Source organism: Macrosteles quadrilineatus, unplaced genomic scaffold (assembly GCF_028750875.1).
Source record: "Macrosteles quadrilineatus isolate MER2022 unplaced genomic scaffold, UCM_ALF_1.0 Scaffold_24__1_contigs__length_1734639, whole genome shotgun sequence".
In the NCBI taxonomy this organism is placed as follows: domain Eukaryota; kingdom Metazoa; phylum Arthropoda; class Insecta; order Hemiptera; family Cicadellidae; genus Macrosteles; species Macrosteles quadrilineatus.
In genome coordinates this window covers 1,463,980-1,488,667 of record NW_026542617.1, presented here as the reverse complement: position 1 = coordinate 1,488,667, position 24,688 = coordinate 1,463,980, and the positions used below count along the sequence as shown (strand labels likewise).

The 24,688-nt window shown below is 37.0% G+C and overlaps 1 protein-coding gene across 5 annotated transcripts in view; it reads left to right on the top strand.

The window, feature by feature from the left end:
• Positions 1 to 24,688, top strand: part of LOC129005583 (uncharacterized) — a 124,983-nt gene that overhangs the window by 73,692 nt on the left and 26,603 nt on the right. For 4 of the 5 annotated variants that reach the window (XM_054434510.1, XM_054434508.1, XM_054434511.1 and 1 more), the window contains exons 4-5: positions 1,119 to 1,196; positions 3,005 to 3,091. In XM_054434510.1, coding sequence (XP_054290485.1) covers positions 1,119 to 1,196; positions 3,005 to 3,091 — 165 coding nt within the window. The remainder of the gene's footprint in view (positions 1 to 1,118; positions 1,197 to 3,004; positions 3,092 to 24,688) is intronic. The other variant, XM_054434512.1, reaches the window with a different exon arrangement.

Here is a 24,688-nt window from a genome sequence, read left to right as displayed (position 1 = left end):
ATTCTAAAACCTTTATGCAAAACTACGAATTGAGATGAATTATTTGACACCTCAAACATTAAAATCGGTCCATAAATAACAGAGGAGTTTTGTTCACAAAAAACATCCCTCACGTATTAATACAGGGTGACACAAAGGAACCGGACGTTTTTTAAATAAGTAGTACACAGTAGTTAAAAGGAATAAACTGGTTTTAATACTGTACATAGTGAGGTAAACATTTGCCATTTGTTACAAAACCGTCATTTTTTGAAAATGACGTCATGCATACGGCGGCCATGTACTTATCTACAAATGTTCATTCTGGTCTGAAAATCATGTGAAACTCGGGTCAGGAGGTTCAATGCCATTGATATCTTCTGTGATTGCAAACTTCAAATCCTCTAGAGTGCGTGGTTTGTGAGCATGAACACGCTCCTTAAGAAACCCCCAAAGGATATAATCACTAGTGGACAAGTCAGGTGACCTTGGCGGCCACGGTATGTCACCAAAGCGAGAAATCACCTTGTTAGGAAACATTCATTCAATACTGCTCTCGCTCTAGCGATGTTTTCGGGTGTTCCCGAAGTTCTAACAAGGGCTGGTGGTTTCTTTCTTGTTATATTCACAGTTGTTCGGAACCCTGAAACCCATCTTAATAGCGTATTTCGGCTTGGAACCGTTCCATGGCGTTCAATATTAAAATGTCGACTAAATTCCCGCTGGATTTGACGACGGATTCACCATTTCGGACCAAAGTATCGTATGCGAAAACCCGATGGTCTAGGGTCCACTGAGCCATTTCAACAAAAATGGCAAGCCTCACTGAAGGTAATGACATAACTTCAATCTTCCTACCACGTGCAACAACAATGGAACAGCTGTTTAAAAAACGTCCGGTTCCTTTGTGTCACCCTTTATAAGAGATAAGAGATGGTTTTTTCAACCATTAGAGCAAAATCATCCACAACCACATAATCCTTGTTCTACCTAATGCATAGAATAGCTACCTTGTTAGTGTGAGTGCTAGTATGACACATACCCCTTAAAGATTCATCAATCACGTTATATGCTTTCTGTTGTTTATAATTTAGCATTGTTAGTTGATAGATAATGAGTTTATGATGTGGATGTTCTAGATGCTCAAAGAGAACCTCTAGTTGACACCAACCAGGACCTAAGTATCAGTCTGGCAGAAACGCTAAACCCAAACATCGGTGAGTGCACAACTAGACCCCTCACCTCCTTACACTAAACTAGTAGTATGCTTATTCAGCACGTAACGGGATGAGTGAACGTGAGCGCAACAATGGTCTTCCACCAAGCACCTATCCTACTTACCGGTGTCACTGGTGAACACAATGTTATTTGTATGGGCAAATCAACCAAATCTCAGTCAACAACAATCCTAACTTCTCGTACATTAATTAACCAGTCGATGGTAATATACGTAATGGATTTCCAACAGTTATCAATAGGAGGTAAATCCAACGTTCCTGTACAAAACGTCTTTTGATTAAATGAAGACTATTTCTTTATTTGTTATGAGGCCTATCATAAACAAAACTAAGCCAAACTGAACTAATCTAACTTAACCTAATTGCCACAGCATGGTGTAAAGGAGTCTTCTTAAAAATATCGTATGGCTTATAATGATGATATGTAAAACATACTAACGATAGCGCTATAATATCACCTAAAAATGATTTAAAATCCAATATATGTTTATCTAACTAATGAATCTAAATGCCATAAACGGTTCCCACACTCCGCACTGCTTGCCTTTACCACTTCCATCCCCACTACCTACGTCATGGACCTGTTTCCCTCCCTTACCTCAGCATTTTAGTATTACATGTACATTAATCTAACTACCACAAACGGTTCCCACACTCAGATTTTCTCGCCTTTACCACTTCCTTCCCCACTTCCTACTTCGTGGACATGTTTCTCTCCCTTCCTATAGCATTTTAGAATTGCAGTTACATTAATCTGTCACAAAAGGTTCCCACACTCCAGACTGCTCGCCTCGACTCCTTCCTTCACCACATACTATGTCGTGGACCTGTTTCCCTCCCTTCTAATAGCATTTTTAGAATTGCACATACATTATTCTAACTGTCACAATTTTGGCCTTCCCACACTCCGGACCCCTCGCCTTGACTACTTCCTCTACCACTTCCTATGTCGTGGACCTGTTCCCCTCCCTTCCTATAGCATTTTAGAATTTCAGTTACATTAATCTAACTGTCACAAGAGGTTCCCACACTCCAGACTGCTTGCCTAGACTCCTTCCTTCACCACTTTCTTAGAAAAAAAGTTTATAGCATAACTGGCATAAATGATTCATCTCCCCAAGTGATTGTGTACCTGGATTCCTTACTCTGAGACCAAGCCTCTCCTCTACTCTTCTCTTAAGTATAAGATTTCCTATTAATTGTCTCCTCTCCTGTTTTCAATATTTCTCCTTTAAATTCAAGAATTATTCTGTTCTTCCAACACAACTTATTAACTGCTTGGATTTGTTTATAACCTTCTAAATATTACAAACATCAATATTTACTCCCAGAAAGCTGGTGAGTTTATTTTTATATAGCTGTTTTTGTTTTGAAATTGTTTTCAATGTATTTCTTACGGCGGAAAATGCGACCTTTGAGAGCGTCTCGTGCCCTTAAGGTTAAGAAATTTTAAATTCTAAAACCTTTATGCAAAACTACAAATTGAGATGAATTATTTGACACCTCAAACATTAAAATCGGTCCATAAATAACAGAGGAGTTTTGTTCACAAAAAACATCCCTCACATATTAATATAAGAGATGGCTTTTTCAACCATTAGAGCAAAATCATCCACAACCACATAATCCTTGTTCTACCTAATGCATAGAATAGCTTCCTTGTTAGTGTGAGTGCTAGTATGACACATACCACTTAAAGATTCATCAATCGCGTTATATGCTTTCTGTTGTTTATAATTTAGCATTGTTAGTTGATAGATAATGAGTTTATGATGTGGATGTTCTAGATGCTCAAAGAGAACCTCTAGTTGACACCAACCAGGACCTAAGTATCAGTCTGGCAGAAACGCTAAACCCAAACACAAGCTTGCTCGGTGAGTGCACAACTAGACCCCTCACCTCCTTACACTAAACTAGTAGTATGCTTATTCAGCACGTAACGGGATGAGTGAACGTGAGCGCAACAATGGTCTTCCACCAAGCACCTATCCTACTTACCGGTGTCACTGGTGAACACAATGTTATTTGTATGGGCAAATCAACCAAATCTCAGTCAACAACAATCCAAACTTCTCGTACATTAATTAACCAGTCGATGGTAATATACGTAATGGATTTCCAACAGTTATCAATAGGAGGTAAATCCAACGTTCCTGTACAAAACGTCTTTTGATTAAATGAAGACTATTTCTTTATTTGTTATGAGGCCTATCATAAACAAAACTAAGCCAAACTGAACTAATCTAACTTAACCTAATTGCCACAGCACGGTGTAAAGGAGTCTTCTTAAAAATATCGTATGGCTTATAATGATGATATGTAAAACATACTAACGATAGCGCTATAATATCACCTAAAAATGATTTAAAATCCAATATATGTTTATCTAACTAATGAATCTAAATGCCATAAACGGTTCCCACACTCCGCACTGCTTGCCTTTACCACTTCCATCCCCACTACCTACGTCATGGACCTGTTTCCCTCCCTTACCTCAGCATTTTAGTATTGCATGTACATTAATCTAACTACCACAAACGGTTCCCACACTCAGAACTTCTCGCCTTTACCACTTCCTTCCCCACTTCCTACTTCGTGGACATGTTTCTCTCCCTTCCTATAGCATTTTAGAATTGCAGTTACATTAATCTGTCACAAAAGGTTCCCACACTCCAGACTGCTCGCCTCGACTCCTTCCTTCACCACATACTATGTAGTGGACCTGTTTCCCTCCCTTCTAATAGCATTTTTAGAATTGCACATACATTATTGTAACTGTCACAATTTTGGGCTTCCCACACTCCGGACCCCTCGCCTTGACTACTTCCTCTACCACTTCCTATGTCGTGGACCTGTTCCACTCCCTTCCTATAGCATTTTAGAATTTCAGTTACATTAATCTAACTGTCACAAGAGGTTCCCACACTCCGGACCCCTCGCCTTGACTACTTCCTCTACCACTTCCTACGTCGTGGACCTGTTCCCCTCCCTTCCTATAGCATTTTAGAATTTCAGTTACATTAATCTAACTGTCACAAGAGGTTCCCACACTCCAGACTGCTTGCCTAGACTCCTTCCTTCACCACTTTCTTCCAAAATAAGTTGCTTAGCATAACTGGCATAAATGATTCATCTCCCCAAGTGATTGTGTACCTGGATTCCTTACTCTGAGACCAAGCCTCTCCTCTACTCTTCTCTTAAGTATAAGATTTCCTATTAATTGTCTCCTCTCCTGTTTTCAATATTTCTCCTTTAAATTCAAGAATTATTCTGTTCTTCCAACACAACTTATTAACTGCTTGGATTTGTTTATAACCTTCTAAATATTACAAACATAAATATTTACTCCCAGAAAGCTGGTGAGTTTATTTTGTACGAACTACCTGTGTCCACTAATGCTTTAATAGTGAAGTTACCAAATTTAACCGGAATTAAACACAAATGCAATTTGGGAATTCTTGGAGCATTTTTGGATTTGTTATTATTTATAATACTTTGCCCCGCGTTTGAATCAGCGCTTTGACATTTCCGAGGGCGGATCGCGCCTATTGCCGCCCCCGGTTGAAGTTTGACTTTTGAAAATTGCCCGGTTGTGTGTGCCTATAAGTTTGACGCTGCTCACTCGGTCTACCTTGATGTGGCTGGGGTCTGTGTTGAGGCCAACCTTGGTTTTGAAGCTGTGTCGGTTGTTGCCAAACTGGACGTTGCGGTTGATGTACCTGGTGCGACCTAAACATCTGATCGCCATTTGGTCGATTCGCGCCGTATTGTAATGAATTGGGCCTATACGGAAAACTCGCTTGTCAAATGGAACATGGTTCGCTCTGACATTTTCATTCTCTTGGCGCCTCCACGTCTGATTCGAGTCCCCACTCCTAACATGCCAACGCGGCCTATTTGGAACAAAATGATCTGGTCGTCGATTTTCATTGTTTGACCTATCTGTATCACACGCCGACCCTCTAATTACTTCCATTCGTGGTACTAAATGTAGCAATTCCTCTACCGATCTTGGGGCCGGAAATCCCGCCAAACTGGCTCGACTTGATGGATTCATTCCTGTTAGAATTACATCCAATAAATTCACACTAGAATCCAGTAGAATTCTGGCAGAGTTTTGCACGCTTGTTATGAATTCACTTAGTGGTTCATTTCGCCCCTGAGTGCGGTATACTGAATTCGCGATTAATTGCTGCTTTGCCCTGTTTGGGAAAAAAGTTTCTACGATTTGGTTGTACAAACTCGAGTATGCTATATTATTGGATATGGCTGACACCCACTGTGACCTTAACTGACCGTCTGTTTTTGGCAAAATAGCTACTAAGGTTTGTTTCTCTTCGGTTAGTGACAATTCAAAAATATGTTCGAGTCCTATCAGAAATTTTAATAACATTTGACCATCTGCGCCTGTACATCTGTCTAACACCGCTACCATGTCATATAGTACGCGTGGTGCGCTAGTCGACGCTGTCGGTTCACGGTTGACTTCGCGACAACTTGTAGCTAGCGCGGCTGCGATGTTTTGTCCCACTGCCGCTGCCGTTGCCTGCACAATTGCCATCCAGTCAATCGTTTGAGGTGTCGTGTCTGTCGGCCTATTAATGCTCTCGTTGGTTGACTGTCCGGGGTGCGATTCATTATGCTCTAATTCCTGGTCGCGGGGAGAAGCTGTCGCCGTTTGATTTGGCTCTGTTCCTGCTTTCCTACCAACGCCGATTAGATCTCTTGGTGTTTCTTTGCTTGTCGCGGACGTTGAGTCTGAGTTTGACTCATTTACATCAAGAGATTGTGTGACTTTTATATGGCTTTTTAAAATTCCCCTATTTAATTCCAATGTATCTGCTGGCACAAGGTCCCATTCTCTACATTGGCTTATCGCCTGCTGCGCATTTAGTTTATCGATCCAAGATACACCTGGTGATGGTAGCATGAAGTACTGCATGTTAACATTAAGTACTGCATGTTACCATGAAGTACTGCATGTTACCATGAAGTACTGCTTGTTACCATGAAGTACTGCATGCTAGTATGAAGTACTGCATATTACCATGAAGTACTGCATGTTACCATAAAATACTGCATATTACCATGAAGTACTGCATGTTACCATGAAGTACTGCATGCTAGCATGAAGTACTGCATGTTAACATTAAGTACTGCATGTTACCATGAAGTACAGCATGTTACCATAAAGTACTGCATGCTAGCATGAAGTACTGCATATTACCATGAAGTACTGCATGTTACCATGAAGTACTGCATATTACCATGAAGTACTGCATGCTAGCATGAAGTACTGCATGCTAGCATGAAGAACTGCATGCTAGCATAAAGTACTGCATGCTAGCATGAAGTACTGCAATACTCAATCACACCAGTTACCTATTTAATTAATTTAATTTAATTTCATTGTGGGCTAGTAGAGCCTCTCTCTTGTCTCAGGGTTAAATTTGTGAATTGGTGGGGCTTATTTCATTGTTATAAAATAAAGAAGAATTATCAGTACATAAAAGATTGTTTATTAATTTAATTTAGACTAAACCAAACATTTTTTAAATAGACTACGTTATACAAAAGAAAATCTGTTATTATACTTTGGTTGTTGAAGATGAAGTTAAGTTAAATTACATTATTAATAAAAAATCAAATTTACATTGGCTATAGATTAGTTTAAGCAGCCATAACTACTAAGTTTAAGCATAAACACTTAGCTTAGTGTTAGAGGTGAGATGAGATGTCCTGCCTGCAGTGTCGGTAGATGGTCACCTGCCGCGTCTAGGTGGATGTGCATGGCAACCCCCTATCCGATGCCTGTGTGAGTGTCATGGCGTCGTCCGGCCTAACCAATCTTCATCTCGAACGTTAAATAATTTGACTTTTGAACGATGGATGCTCCGTCACTAGCACTGTCCAATAACTTGGTAAATAAACCGGACCAAACTACAGGTATTAAACCTCCGGCAGATGATAATCAAGTCAATTTATACAAAAGTTGGTAACTGAACTAGCGTAGGTCCGACCTCTTCGAAGAACAGCGAAAAAGTGCCTCGTTACCGAGCTTGCGCGTCGGTTGAGCTAAAAGTAATAGGCGAACACCTCGAAAACGGAAAATTTCCGTTTTGGAGACCAAAAGCGTTTCAGTAGTTCTCAAATCTCAACCCGGATGCGCATGCGCAGAACACCGATTTGTGTTTAATCCCGCCCTTCGTCTTGGTCAACGTCAAACAGGGCTCTCATCTAGCCATCTTGGAACATTTACTATTTCCTTTTATTTACACCATTTGACTCTAATTTAACCACCATGTTTCCTAACTGAGCGTCCATTATTGAATTGAATATTGATAATTGGTTTTAATTACCGTACCGTTCCGATAATTAATCATTTTTTTAGGTTCGATTATTACTATTTATTATTATATATTTGATTATTTATTTGACCCGTTACAGATACCCCCCAAAATTTAGAACAAAAAAAATGTCAACCCATTTTATTTTCGAAATTTTTTCAACATCTCATCTTTCCTCTATTACAATAATTTTAAAATATTCAGATACACACAATATTCTTACATCTATACACACTATAATATATATATGAAATTGACAATTTAGCAACACAAAATCAGTAATAGACCCTATCGCCTTATTAAATGACTACGGTACTTGAAGACAACACAATATCATAACTATTTTACAACAATAAAAATTGTTTTGCATAATTAGTCCATCATTATGCAAACATAAGTCCATTGTTCGTTTCACTAGGTGTTATATACCTTCTAGAAAAATCACTTAACATTTCATACCTCACTGCGTTTAACATGTTACCATCCCTTGGGCGTCCTTTAATGCGTCCTTCACTGCACTGCACATTGTCACTACACTCTGTCCTTGTCTCTGTGCTGCCTCTGTGCAGGCACGGCCCTAGGGACTTTGCCGTCCTGGGCGAGATCGGTGACCGCCGCCCCCCGGGGGGTCTGGGGGGTATGGAGTAAAATTTGAGAAAAATAACTTCTCTAAACACTATTTTTAAGCGTTTAGGAAGTAAAATCTGGAGTTAATACTTAATTCAATTTTATGCAATTTTGTACCCACTTATGAAATTAAACTTTTTGCGTTAATTGCATATGGACTAGTTTTTATTACATTTATTTTTTAAGTACTTAGGCTAGACTTTTCGTTATTATGATAAAATTTAACGTTATGTTTCTCTATATTTAACACTGAATATTTTGATTAATATGTTAACGGGACTTGGCCTATTTAAAAAATTTTATTTCAAAGGTGAGTAATAAAATCACTTAACATCGTTGTTCCATTGCCACACCAGCTTACGCCATCAAATTTTTCTTTTCGGGGCAAAAACCCCGATCAGTTAACTTTGTTTCGACATAAAATAACACTCATGAGACACCACGCAATACGAAAATCATAAAAACACACTGGCACAATAATTAACACCAGACGACAGATCAAGCGTAGTATATGGGTGACGGGGTAGAGGAGGAGGGTGTCGATGGGCGGTTGAGCGCGGAACGTCCGGTGACTCACGTCTGGCGCGCAAATATCCCACCCCACCACTGCTACCAGCTACCGGCATGTAGTTTATCTGTTACCATTTATTCATCGATAATGAAAGTATACGTACAAACAACCAAGCTTAGTACAATAGGCATGACATTTGATTAACTATTTTATTGCTCACGTTAAAACGATTAATTTCAGTTAGGTGTAAAAGGTGAAGTGGTGGTGGTAGGGGGAGGGGCGGATAGGCTAAGGCTGTTGACCTTCCTTGACTTGTGTCTGTACTCTGTTTCGCGCGAAAAAACCATACTACTTTCACTGGCATTGCAGTTTATTTACGATTTATTGATATTGAAAGTAGACTTTCAAAAAACAAGCTTAATACAATAGAAGTAAAATAAAAAAGGTTCACTATTTCATTGCATACGTTAAAACATTATTTTTTAAATGTTATTACAATGTTTTTACCCATTATAGGTTGAAGGGGGGGGGGATATATTCCCCTGATCCCCCCCCCCGTATCTACGCCACTGTCCCGCCTAATTGTTTACTCCTGGGCTCCACGTAGCCTATTGTTTGTTATGTAACTGAATGGCCAATAAAATCATTTGAATCGTTTGTCGTTTGAATCACCCCTTCCTTGAGCGATCGCCGAATTATGGTGTCTCCCTGAACTCTGACTTAATTATGTACTAAGGGTTCTAAGTGTAAATTGCACATTTTAATAGTATATTTCATTACTAGGACCGAAAGCGGCATTTTCCGACGCGCGCCCAAGTTTCATGTGTAAGGCAAAGCCGAACACAGGAAAACCAAATTTCACGTGCGAGGCAAAGCCGAGCAGGTGAGAGCTATTTTCACGTACGAGGCGAAGCCGAGGACGGGAATATTGGGGCAAGTGTCGGAAAAAAGCTTTTGGTACGAGTTATGAACGATACTTTTCATCACGACGCAAAAATTCACAGATACAGAATAACATATCTCAGTAGTACTAAAATAGTTTTAGACCACTCTTTATCATTGAAAATACACTTCACAACTTAAATATATGACTTCATAATTGTAGATTATTTAGATAAATGTATTAATAAATACTTCGTCACTTACGTTAATTAACTTAAAATTTTGTAATTTGTAGCAGTGTCTAAGCTTTCTGTATTCCTCTTCTTATCCTTCCGGTGATTTATCCGGTGAAATGTGATAGGTTAAGTTGTTTTCATCAAATCATCAATAATGTAAGACGTACTTTGAGCAATTTCAAACATGTATTATGTTAAAACACAGCAAATCAAACTAATGCCTGTTTCTATGTAGATTTAGAATGTGCAACAATAAAACAGCTGTTTTAAATCATTAAATTAAACCGTAACAAAACACTAGCGCGTGTAGTGAGTAAATAGATAACTAATCGAGAGCGAGGGAAAGTAAATTTAGAGCGAGGGAAAATCAGCTGATCGATTTTCCCTCGCCCTAAATTAGAGCTTGGGAAACAGCTACTTTCATTGAAGACAGTTGTTATCGAAAATAGTTACTTTCGGCGAGGAGTGATGAAAAATTATTTTCATTTCATAAGCTGGTTTATGTTTACAGTTGCAGATATCAATTATTTTTTGGTTTTTGTTTAAAATCTGACCTAAGAGTCGGCAGGACTTTCGGCCATCTTGGATTTCCCCCAAAACGGCAATGTTATTAATTGTTGAAGCAAATTACTACATTGTTTATTAAGATAAAAAGTTGCAAAATATCTCATTTTTGCAACTCCTCTCTCTCGGAGGGAAGGGAAGCCCATGCTACCAAAATAATCAATAATAAAGTAAACACAACGTCGTGGGAGGGGGCAGAGATAGAGAGAGGAATACGTCGAGGTCAATCCCAACCGCTGCAATGAGTGCAATGTTGCTTTGACGCTGTCACTCGTCCTGGGTAACGTCGTAACGTGGTGGCGACGGTTGTTCGATACACAAGCCGAGTGGTTTGTTTTTATATTTGGACTTAAATTATAATTTTAAATTGATGTTTGAATTGCCGTTTATCTTCTTAAGCTTGTTCTCTGCGTAAAATGCAATATATATAATTGTACTCTTCACATTCACTTAATGAATTTATTATTTTATTCGTATTAAAAATTTACTGTTCCCTAAAATTTGTTTGTTGCCCTGGCTCTGCCGCCCCAGTTCCACCGGCTTCCCCGCCACGGCTCCACCGCGGCCACCCCGGCTCCGCCGCCCTGGCCCCACCGCCCCGGCCCGCCGCCCTGGGCAACCGCCCGATCCGCCCACCCCTGGGGCCGGCCCTGCCTCTGTGTGCCACTTCTCGCCCAATATCTGAACACACATAGTACCCATTACTATAGTGACATGAAATAGCTTAAACCCTAACAAAACATATAGATACCTACAGAGTACAATAAAGACAGTGGACTGTACCCTGAATCGGAAGAAATCCTTGTTCATATAGTGATATCATATAAAATCAACAATAACAAAAATCACACTCATTTATACTGTTCCTTAACACTACCTACCTACCTATTCTCAGGTTTAATGGCAGTTTTATATGACATAACAAAATTGAAACCCTTAATATATCCTTCTCCAAATTTATCAATACCCTTTCTTAATTCCTATAAACTATACCATATGAATAATCAATAAAGCAAATCACTTTTATTTACAATAAAAAACATTATATTAACTAGCCTACCTAACAAAGATTTGTTATATAGCCTATAACACATGTTTTTCTGACACTACCCTTTTGTCATATTCCTAATAACCTCTTCATGACATATAAATCAAATAGTTTCTAGCTAAATTTCATGATTATAAAACATTATTTACATTTAGTGCTCCAATACTGTAGTCACGATTAATTAAGCAATCACTTTTATTACGATCGTGCCCAAGTCTTGTACGTCAACCATAATCCCAAATAATGTTTGTTTACAAACAGTAGCAAAAACTGTAGCAGCTGTACTCTTATCAGTTTTATGACCCACTTCCTGTCCACCGTTCTGCCACATTATTTCTTTTACTTTACTCAATGACTCATTTATTCCCATTATTGTATGTATTGATGATAACAATTTATTATTATTTATATAGGATACCGCTTACAGCATGTGCCTTATTTTGAAGCTAACTTAATCGAAGAACCTTTTTAACTGTCTAGCATTATATGTACCTTTTATCTCAGCAGTTTGGATATCTCTCAATACATAAGCATTGTCACATTTTATTTCATGAACCTCGTATGGACCCTCATATAACTGGAAATACTTTTTTATCTTTTTCCCCAATTTATCCGACACATAGTGAGTTTTAATTAACACCTTTTGCCCAATTTGATAACTAATTCCCTTTACTTTTTTATCGAACTTTACTTTTCTCTGTTGCAATTTCTTATTTGTTGTTTCTCTAACCAAGTTCACTAACTTCTCATAGTCGAATTTAGCCTTTGGAAAATCAATCAGTTTTTTGAAAATAGTCTCCGGTTTACTTTTGAACATTAATACATACGGTGTTTGCTCAGTGACACTATTGACAGATAAATTTAAACAATTCTCAACATATTCTAAATATTCTGTCCATTTAGTATGCTTCTCAAAACAGTATGCCCTGCACATTCGATTGATTTCCTTGTTGTATCGTTCAATGGGATTACTTTGTGGGTTGTATACAGATGAACGAATACACTTGATCTCCAGTTTGTCTAGACCTTCGCCCCATTTATGGGACGTAAACTGAGTTCCATTATCACTGAGGATACACTCAATTTTACCTACGTCATTACAAAAGCTTTCAACTTTCTTAAGTAAAGTCTTTGTGTTAGCTTTTCTCACAGCATATAATTTTACATATTTTGTAAAAACGTCGACCATAGAGAATATATATTTAGCGCCAAACTTTCCCATGGGCAGTTCCCCAATTAAATCTATACTAACCAGTTGTAATGGTCGTTGAGCTGTCACCGACCGCATACTCCCTTCATTATGTTGATTATCGTGTTTCGTCTTTTGACAAAGTTCGCACCTCTTTAATTGCTCTTTAATTACCTTTTCCATGTTAGGAAAAACACAGCATTCTCTCAATGTTAAATAAATTTTGTGCCCTCCGAAATGACCATATTTACGGTGTGCAAAGTTGATCAGATCTTTAACTTTAACCTTAGGTATACAAAGCCTCCACCAATCATCATCTTCTCTACTATTTTTAAATAATAATCCGTCGTGTATTTGGAATGTTCGATTTATCTTAGAGTTACTATCTATATTGTTGTGTTGCAACAATTCTATGATTTTGCCATAATGTTTGTCCTCATGCTGATTACCTTGCAAATTAGCTAATATCGGTCGTATCTCACTATCTTCAAAACCTAAGTTTAGTTTGGTTTTCAATACTTTAACGTTATTCCGGCCCTTATTATCGATTCCGTCGTCCCTCACACGGGAAAGCACATCGCATACTACATTTTCTTTTCCTGGCAGGTATTGTATCTCCAAGTTATACTCCTGTAATACTAATACCCAACGCAATAACCTCCCATGAGTTAGTCTACAATTATTTAAAAATGTGAGTGACTTATGATCAGTCTTAACAATAATTTTGTGATGTCCAATCAAATATGCCCTAAATTTGCTAACCGCAAATACCAATGCAAGCAGTTCCTTCTCAGTTATCGAATATGCTTTTTCGGTTTCCAGCAACCGTCTACTAGCAAACATTATTACTTTTTGAATACCTTCGTCATCTTGTTGGTATAGTACGCATGCGATGGCATTATCAGATGCATCGGTCCCTACATAATACTCTTTCTGAAAAATCTGGGTGGCTTAGTACTACTGCATTTAAAAATTTGTTCTTCAACGCTTTAAAATCGTCTGATTCTCGTTTTCCCCATAGCCACTTGTTCTTTCCACTTAACAGATGACTAAATTTTGAAGTCAGCTCAGAATATCTATGGTGAAAACATCGGTAATAATTCATTAAGCCTAATACTGATTGTAACTCTTTCAAGTTTCTGGGGTCCTTCAACTCCAATATTTTATTAACTTTATCGGGATCCATAGCTATACCCTCAGCCGATATAACATAACCAAGAAAATTTATTTTCGATTGAAAAAAATTACATTTTCTTAATTTAACGGTTGCCCCATACTCTGCTAACCTACCGAGGACTAGGTTTATGTGTTCCAAATGCTCCTGCAAAGTTTTAGAAAAAATCAAAATGTCGTCTACGTAAGTTGTCATGAATTCATCGAAATGTCCTTTAAATATGTGTGACATCGCCTTAATGAACGTAGCTGATGAAATCTTTAATCCGAATGGCAATCTGTTGTAACAATAATTTGATCCATTGAATACAAACGATACGTATTTTTTAGATTTCTCATCTAGTTTTATCTGCAAAAACCCCTGTGTCAAATCTATGGATGACAAATATTTTGCCCCTGTAAATCTTTGCAAAATAACCTCCATCTTTTCAGTTCGTTCGCAATCTGCTATTATATACTTGTTTATCCTCCTTGCATCCATACATACGCGAACTGTACCATCCTTTTTTATAACAGGTACTAGACTGTTGTTATATGGACTGTTGGTTCGCTCTATTATCTTGTCATTTAATAACTGATCTAGTTCACGTTGCACTTCTTGTCGCTTGTTAAACGGGATGGGATACGGCTTACCAATAAATGGGTTCTTTTCAGATAGGTTTAGGCTTGCAACAAAGTCCTTAATTAATCCTGGCTTATCAGAAAATCAGGGCCGGATTTCCCAATAGGCCCGGTAGGCCCGGGCCTATGGGCGCAAGATCCCAGAGGGCGCACGGCCGAGAGGAAATTTTTTATACCTAGGCTATTCAAAAATAAAAAAAATAGTCATAGTTGATAAAAAAAACTCCAAAGCATTGTGATTCTGAAGTTAATAAGAAGAAATAATTGTTAAGAAATTTAAACAATTTTTCAGAATTACGCATCAATTTCGTTACAAATTCGGTAACGAACATTGGTTATACGGGAGTAGGCTGTAGGGATGTTGACGTTGACAAGCGCCCAAGGGGTATGCATCTTATTGCCCCTGCACTGCCAATATGCTGGCTCGGGCTCGGCACTACTAATCAGAGTGATTAGGGGCGCATGCGTGCTAGACATTGTTACCACCCTCACCTCACAAAACAAAAGTTATTAACTAATCTTTTGATTAGTTTACTACAATCTGCAGTATCAAGTTAAAATATATAATACGTTGTGTTGAATATTAAAACAAAATAATATAAATCTCAGTTTGCATTAGATTTTAGAAAAATTCAATACCCTCCAAAGCACCATTAATGCTGTCATTTTCTCCTTAGATGTAAGGATCGGTATGGTCTGCCGGAATATTGCTCTGTTTTGCTTTGGAAATATAACCTAGATACAGTAGTACGACCATAGAGTAATATATAATTGTTAATTCAAAAAATTTTCAAGTCTAGTTCATGTTGGTGACACTAGACGTTAGTTTTGACGTAATTTTGTTTCTATTATTTTAGGGTTAGTTCTATAATGTGTGTTTTAATTTCTTGTAATATAAACAGGAGACGACCTGTTGTTGATGATTATATCGTTTTATTTTGGTTGGAAAAACTAGGTTTAAACATAGATAAAACATACTCCATTAAAAAACAACAAGCCATCATCAATTGTTATTTAACAAGAATTGTTTTCAGCTAATCCAAAATTATGACAAATCTACTAAAGGAGTGTATGTTTAATCTATGGCATCACGTACTGTATGGAGTTCATATCTTTGAGCCTGGAATTGGAATCAATGGCCATGTTTTTTTGCAGGAATGCTCGGTGGGCTGAGTTGTTTTGTTTCAGTCCCACGGCCACAACCGTGAGCATTATTAAAAGCATAAAATTGCTAAAAGTGTTTAAGACGGCATTTTGTTAAGGCTAAACAAGTCAATTCTTAAAAAAAGAACTTGCAATGATTCCAACGAGGAGTTGTATTCAAGCAATTAACTTAGGCCTATGGGCATGATATAGTTTTTAATAAAGGTTTGAAGGAAAGTAACTGTGACCAGACTAGGGGGCGGAAAATTATTTGGGCCTAGGGGCGCAAAAATGCTAAATCCGGCCCTGCAGAAAATACTTTACTATGACGATTCATTATTTTGTACAATTCGCAAATTTGTCCTTGTGACATTTCTGGATGTCGACTAACTATCTCGATCACAACAGAATCGACCAACTCCACATTGTTTACATCGACTGAAAATGTTCTTCTCGGTGAGTTAGCTATATTGTTTTGTTTATTTACCTCAGCGTTAGAACTGCCTTTATCCGCATGGTATTCTCCCCGATTTTTTGACATGTTTTCTGACGGGTTTGTAGTAGGTACAGTGTATTGTTCACAGTCTGACTGTTCGTCCGAGCGTGACGCCAAGTATAAATTAGTCGCCTGACATCTGTACGTTTCAGGGTCACCTGTTTTTAAGAAATGCGAATACACAATCTTAATGCCACATACTTGTTCTACTACCTTATTTCTGGACAATTCAGCTACTATTTGACTGTTATTTATGGTTAAGAATAGTTTGTTACGTTCAAAATCTATCTTTGCTTTAAAATTGTCAAAGAAATCGCACCCTATAATACAAGTAATTGGTATACCTCTTACCACGAAGCACGGAATATCTATATGCTCATTATTTATAATGCATGGCAAAAATACTTGTCGCTGTATGCGTTTTGATTTTATTCCTGTTACGCCTTGAATCGTCACATTGGTGACAGGTAGTTCAGGAATGTTTAGTTGACTCTCACGCTTTATTGCGTCATAAACCTCTTCTGCTATTATGGTCGCCTGAGATCCGGAATCAATAATACATTTCACTTTTGTTTTACCTACACATACTGTTAACTCGGGAAGCTCAACTCCTACCTTACTAACAACGGGATTATTATAATTTGCTTCGTCCAGTAATTCCTGTCTTATTTCAGGACCACTAATTATTTGACCATTCTTTTCAGTTTGTTTTACAGTACAAGTATTGGCTTTACTCGTCATCGTTTTACACTGCTCTCGGATAAAAGTAATACATTTATTATACACTAAACGCAGACCCTTTTCGTTTAAGTGCACCCAATCTGGACGACATTGACCTTTAATCCATATTTGTTTCTCATACAGGAAATGTTTATATTCTCCCTCTTTCATTAATAATTCATTTACTGTCATGTATTTAATCTTATTCTTCCCTTCGTATGTAGCCAAGAATTCATTCAGTTTATTTAACTGATTTAGATGGGTTTCGTCAAACTTACATAATTTAGGAATCACTGGGATTTCAATAAGCAAGATATTCTTTTGCAATTTAATTAACTCATTTAACAACTTGGTAAATAAGGGAATGATTTTATCGTTAGTGTCTCCCTTCAATAAGTTATTTACACCTATCCATACCGCTACATTCGGCGATAACTCCTCTTTTTTATCTTCTATTAGTGCTATTATGTCTTCTATCTTATTTCCCCCTACACAGAAGTTAATATGATTCTTGCCTTGCGAGCGCTCGACTTTGTTATGCAAAATTTTATCGCCTAACCTTACTCCAAAACTGTCAGATATTAACTGAAAATTCTCTATATTTGGTTCGAAATTAGTAACCTTAACATTACTGACATTCAAGTTAATATTATTTTCGTTGTCTTTACTGTTATCGTCTGCGCTCGCACACCTGTCTCATGGTTGATTTTGATTACCACTCGATTGCCCTCTATCGTATTGTCTCTTGTTATCGCTGTTACTCCCGTCGTTAAACTTCCTATTGTCATACCGTCTGTCTTCATTATTGTAGCTAGGTTTATTGCGATTAACAAAATTCCTTCTGTTACCAAACTCTGTCTGTTGATCGTATCTCCTATCTGTCTGTGTGTGCGTAGGCCTACTTTGATCAGACTGTGTTTTGTGATCACGTTGTTGCCGTTCATCGTTTCGAAAACCTCTAGATTCATATGGTCGGTCACGTTGTTGAAAACTATCAGATACTTCAATTATTCTTTTTAAACAGTTGATTAGCGCCTCTTTACTATCAATGTCCTTTGTCACTAAAAGCGTCCCGATTTCTCCTGGCAAATGTCGCGCAATTCTTTTTACAAATTTTTCCATTGTAAAAGGTCTATCAAGATACTGGCTCCTCTCATAATAAGTGGTGACATACGTGACTAAGTCGGTCCTACCCGCAATAAAATTCCCTTTACCATATAGTTCATCCTCAAAACTCTGTTGAATTTCCTCCCCCCAGTATTTATTTTTAAATGAATATTCAAATTCTTTATATGTCCTTAAACTCATAACCACGTCCCTCATCCATTTATTTGCTGGACCTTTCATTTATTTTAGTAAAGTTATTTTATTGATCTCCCAACTACTGTCTGATAGGTCGTCGAATTTTTTAACAAAACTCAAAAAATACATGGGGTGAATATCCTTTTCATATTCCCCGTGAAAGTCCATCAAATATATTTCTGCTTGATTAGGCCCTACTTTGTGTTTCAATACCGTTATTACTTTCGGTATTTATGTGAATTTTGTTCACTACCTTATCATCCTGCATCGTAGTTGTTCCTATTTTACCCCTCAGCTCTGAGATTTCCTTATTTAATTCACTTTGAACATTTAATAGATCACTTTTTACATCTGTCCATCTTTCATCGACATTTGCCGTATATTGAGCGATTTCCTCTTCTAATTGTTTTTGAATATGCGACTTAAACTCATTCCGCCATTTATTTTTTTCAAGCTCAAACCCGGACTGACTACAGTATTGTTTCACCTCATCTTTTATCTGTCTTTTACACTCTGTCAATTTATTATTTACATCCATTACAACGTTTTCAATCTGTTTTATTGTTTTATCATTATTTAGAACAACTTCATTCATAGCCAAATTTAAACATTTAATACTAGTTTCATTGACTTCTACCCTATTTTCTACATTGGTTACCCTTAACGACATTGTCTCCCTATACTGGTCAACTTTTCTTTCAAGATTCCCAATTTGTTCCCCTACTTCCTTTTTTAATTCTATCATCTCCCCTTTTAATTCATTTTTTATATTTCCCATCTGCCCCATTAAACTCTGCATCATTATCATGATATCGGCTAACTCAGGCTGCTTTTTATTTTCATTTAATATATTCTTACCCCCCATTCCTACATGTTCAACATCATCACCCCATATTCCTACATGTTCAACATCATCACCTCCCATTCCTACATGTTCAACATCATCACCCCCCATTCCTACATGTTCAACATCATCATTCATTTTTAATTTACTAGCAATCAATTTCACTAACGGGACATTGTCATCTGATGAGTCTGATTCAACACTATCCATGTAAGTATGCCATTAAACCATAGCTAACATATAATCTAGCTAACTTATAATTAGGCCTAATTAAGTACATATTTTGCTCTTCATTTTACAAAATTCTTTGAGCAAAATTATCACCAATTTTATTTTAATAAGGATTCACAACTTTTACTTTAATCATCAAGATTTTACAAATTAATTTCAATCATCAGGGTTCTTTTATAATTTTATGAATAAATTATTGCCACCAGTTGGAGCGCCATTTTGTAACGGTGTTTGTTTCTGATTTGTTTTAATGAATGACTAGTGTTATCCTTCACACAGTCAATCACACCAGTTACCTATTTAATTAATTTAATTTAATTTCATTGTGGGCTAGTAGAGCCTCTCTCTTGTCTCAGGGTTAAATTTGTGAATTGGTGGGGCTTATTTCATTGTTATAAAATAAAGAAGAATTATCAGTACATAAAAGATTGTTTATTAATTTAATTTAGACTAAACCAAACATTTTTTAAATAGACTACGTTATACAAAAGAAAATCTGTTATTATACTTTGGTTGTTGAAGATGAAGTTAAGTTCAATTACATTATTAGTAAAAAATCAAATTTACATTGGCTATAGATTAGTTTAAGCAGCCATAACTACTAAGTTTAAGCATAAACACTTAGCTTAGTGTTAGAGGTGAGATGAGATGTCCTGCCTGCAGTGTCGGTAGATGGTCACCTGCCGCGTCTAGGTGGATGTGCATGGCAACCCCCTATCCGATGCCTGTGTGAGTGTCATGGCGTCGTCTGGCCTAACCAATCTTCATCTCGAACGTTAAATAATTTGACTTTTGAACGATGGATGCTCCGTCACTAGCACTGTCCAATAACTTGGTAAATAAACCGGACCAAACTACAGGTATTAAACCTCCGGCAGATGATAATCAAAGTCAATTTATACAAAAGTTGGTAACTGAACTAGCGTAGGTCCGACCTCTTCGAAGAACAGCGAAAAAGTGCCTCGTTACCGAGCTTGCGCGTCGGTTGAGCTAAAAGTAATAGGCGAACACCTCGAAAACGGAAAATTTCCGTTTTGGAGACCAAAAGCGTTTCAGTAGTTCTCAAATCTCAACCCGGATGCGCATGCGCAGAACACCGATTTGTGTCTAATCCCGCCCTTCGTCTTGGTCAACGTCAAACAGGGCTCTCATCTAGCCATCTTGGAACATTTACTATTTCCTTTTATTTACACCATTTGACTCTAATTTAACCACCATGTTTCCTAACTGAGCGTCCATTATTGAATTGAATATTGATAATTGGTTTTAATTACCATACCGTTCCGATAATTAATCATTTTTTTAGGTTCGATTATTACTATTTATTATTATATATTTGATTATTTATTTGACCCGTTACAATTCTATTATCACAACAAATAAACAATAATTTGATACATTTTCGCTACTCCTTTTATGCTATTTGTTTACGTCATGAAATTGACTAAATTAAACACTAATTTTTGGTTTCCTCGATCATTCAAATGGATGCCGTCTATCCTACCATTGTGGCTATAAAATTTATGAAAGTCTTTCTCATCGTGTAACATATTCTGCATCGAAAAAATTCTAGTACTTTCATTATTCAATGTGCTTAAAAACACGTTAAACTGTTTAATCTGATTTATTTTGGAAGGTGTGAACTTTGCTCTGGGGTACGTAAAAAGTTGTACTATTATCATTGTAATACCTGGGGAATTTCTTCTAATGAATTTCAACAAGGATTTGAATTGGATACACATTTTGTTGCCATCATTTTCCTTAAAAATATCATTGGTACCTAAGAAAATTAACAAAGGAATGGGTGTTTCAAATTTGATTTTCTGTATCTTTAAAAATTGTTTTACTTCGTGAATTTTAGCTCCTGATATCCCAAATGATCTGTTTATGACTAAGGGACATTGTGATGTGTTTAAAGTGTAATAATTTAATCTTTTGATCATTGAATCGCCCAATGCTTGTATTTGAACCATGTGAAAAAATGTGTCATTTGACCTGGGGGACTTCCGGGGTTTTGGTAACTGTTTGTGTTAAAAATTCCTATCACACGTCTAATAATCCTTTTTCGAAAACTCTGTACATTACTTATATTACTTTTATATTCTTATATCAATACTTAACTGCAGATACCTTCCTTTTAAAACAATTTGTTGGTAATTGTTTATTTAAACAAAGGGATATTACCATTTATTCTAACCCTTGAGCTGACTATATTTAGATCTACGGCTGTAAATTTCCCCCAACCTCGTCTGACCACTGTTATCTGATGCTATTGTTGCTTATTTCCTCTGACCCAGACAACACGTTTGACCTTCAAATAACTCCAACTCTATTGCGCGCTCTCAACTTTACACATCTACAAAATACTATTAGATTTACACATTACAAAATAAAATGCTATTCAACACTATTAAATATTGCTTATTATAAATACATGTACACTTTAATTACCAATAGTAAATAACTGCAATGCTCGTTAATCATCAATGCCTTACTGTGCTATACCATATACATATATATATATTTTTTTACATTTTCTTCTTTATTTACATTTTTTTTTTTTTACATTTTCAACATTTTCTTACTTCCGTCATCTTAAACCTTCTTAGACCCTTGCCCCTTTAAATTGCACAACTGTTATCAGTCTTACTCTAAGGCATCAATCCCTTGTACTCTTATCTATTCTAACAGCATTGCAATTAATTCACTCGATAATCCCGCAATATATTAATAGAATTAATTCCACTCCTATCAACTCCGACGTACTCAAACCATGATCATAAATCCTTAATTTATTTACTTTAATTTGAAATTTATAACAGTTAGAATATTACCCATTTTTTTGTTGCTATTCATTAATTTAATCCCCTTTAAGCTAATTAAACTTGTACCCGATTCCCCATTCTACTTTGTCACGTGTTTGATGGTCAAGATTGTACTGGTCCAATTCTAACAAGTTGTGTCGTGTTGCCTGAACACGTGTTGCCCCGTGTTCGATGCAGAAAAGAAATTGATTGATTGGTTGATTTTTGTGAATTTTGTTCTGGCTGCGATATAGATGCAGTGACCTTTGGCTCTGCTACCATTATTCGTAGCGGTACTGGGCTCATAGGATCGATTTGAGGCTCAATTTAAGTCAGAGATTTCTTGTGCGTGCTACCATTCTAAGTCAGAATATTTTATTTAACTTAACTAAATAACTGAGCCAAGCCACATCTATATCACAGCCATTTTGATGATCTAAATTTAGTAATGCATTCTACCAATTAAACTAATAAATAAGAATAAGCTAAAAAAACTCCTTTCGCGCCTTATGGGCCCGAAAGGCACTGTTAACTCAGTTTACATAATAGGAATATTTAATTAACGATAGAATCCCTAACCCCTTAGTCCCCCCCCCCCCCCCGTACTGAAAAGAATTAGAACAAGATTTTTAATTAACTAATGATTTAGCTTAATACTAACTTATCGATTTCATTCCCGTTCCTCGACGATGTGAACACTCCGGGGACTCCAGGCAACAACTGACTTCCTTCTACCCCTTCCCTACTCCCTCCAGTGTTCGCGACTAAAGCGGATTGAACCGGTTGATAGCAGCGCTGCTGTGACGCGAGCGTCACAAACGGTTCCCACACTCAGAACTTCTCGCCTTTACCACTTCCTTCCCCACTTCCTACTTCGTGGACATGTTTCTCTCCCTTCCTATAGCATTTTAGAATTGCAGTTACATTAATCTGTCACAAAAGGTTCCCACACTCCAGACTGCTCACCTCGACTCCTTCCTTCACCACTTACTATGTCGTGGACCTGTTTCCCTCCCTTCTAATAGCATTTTTAGAATTGCACATACATTATTCTAACTGTCACAATTTTGGGCTTCCCACACTCCGGACCCCTCACCTTGACTACTTCCTCTACCACTTCCTATGTCGTGGACCTGTTCCCCTCCCTTCCTATAGCATTTTAGAATTTCAGTTACATTAATCTAACTGTCACAAGAGGTTCCCACACTCCAGACTGCTTGCCTAGACTCCTTCCTTTCACCACTTCCTACGTCGTGGACCTGTTTCCCTCCTTTCCCATAGCATTTTAGTATTGCAGATACATTAATTTAACTGTCACAAAGGCTTCTCATACTCCGGACCGCTCGCCTTGACTACTTCTAGGCATCAATGTATGGATTGCTGTGCTCAAATTGCCTTTTGTTGATGTCATATATCCCCTTCCAATTTTTGCGATCTTTGTCTTCAGCTACAGCAAACAATAGCAAAATTTCTTCCTCGTCATCTGATGTAAACATATTTCTAACAAACAACACACTGAACTTGTTGACTGCACACTCATAAATGAGGTTGAAACATTACTGGACTATGCTGTCATCGCTGCGATGCGATATGTATTGGAACGAGATGTATCGATACCTATATCTTCTTATTGTATTTTCGTGCATAGATTTTTACCCGTATGCTATCAGATGAAACACCCTAAGTTATCAGTTACTTCAATTTTGTAGGAAAAAATTTAAATAATCTTAAATATAACAAGCTGCAGAGACAATTGCTATGTTACTTATAAGCTTGTAAAGAAAATTAGTGACATATTTTACCTCAGAAAACTAGAAAAGCCATTTCTTGTGTCTTTTTATTAGTACAGTATCAAACTCCTACATAACCTCTAAATTGCAGTAGACCCTAAAAAAAAACAAAAAAAACAGATTTTGTTATTATTTTCCTAGTTTTTTTCACATGGATATTTACACATTTAATAGTATAGGTACCCTAATATGGATAATGAGAGTGCCAATTCTGTTAATGATGTCCCTAGTTTAGAGGTAGGGGTCTCAATCCCGGGATCCCGAATCCCGGGATCCCGGCCGATTTTTGATACCTAGAAATCCCGGGATCGGTGACTTTTAATCCCGGGATTAACGGGATTGCAAAACCTATGTTTATATTGATTTTTTTGTGAATTTGAGGATTTTTTACTTGAGGAAAACTAATAAAAATAGTCCAATAACACTTGAAACACATATACTCTTTATTTTTAGGACGATTATACGAAATGGTATAAGTAGGCCTAATGATCTTTTTGATTGGAAAACTTAATTATCATTAAACTCAATAGGCGAACGAATGTAGGCCTAAATACAATGTTTCAGTTTTTAGACGATTTGGATTTACTTTCTGTAAATGTTATTACATTAGTTAGAACTTAATTACAGTAGGCCTACAAGTTATTTTGAGTTTTACTGTTGACATTAAACGTAAACAACGCAATTCGTGTAGCAAACATAACATTGCAATCGGAAATTTTAGTATTATTTTCATTGAAGCCATAAAATATAACTATAAACACATGATTATAATCTCATTACAGTATTAAGATTGCTTATATTTAGGGTCTATAGCTTTATCTTCGTATTTGGTTATTAGTGTGGTGATTAAATTTCTTACAATCTATAAAATTACGTTTTTCATACACACGCTGCTACATAAGCAGATGGTTTATTGTTTTACAGTATCTTATATAGTTTTATT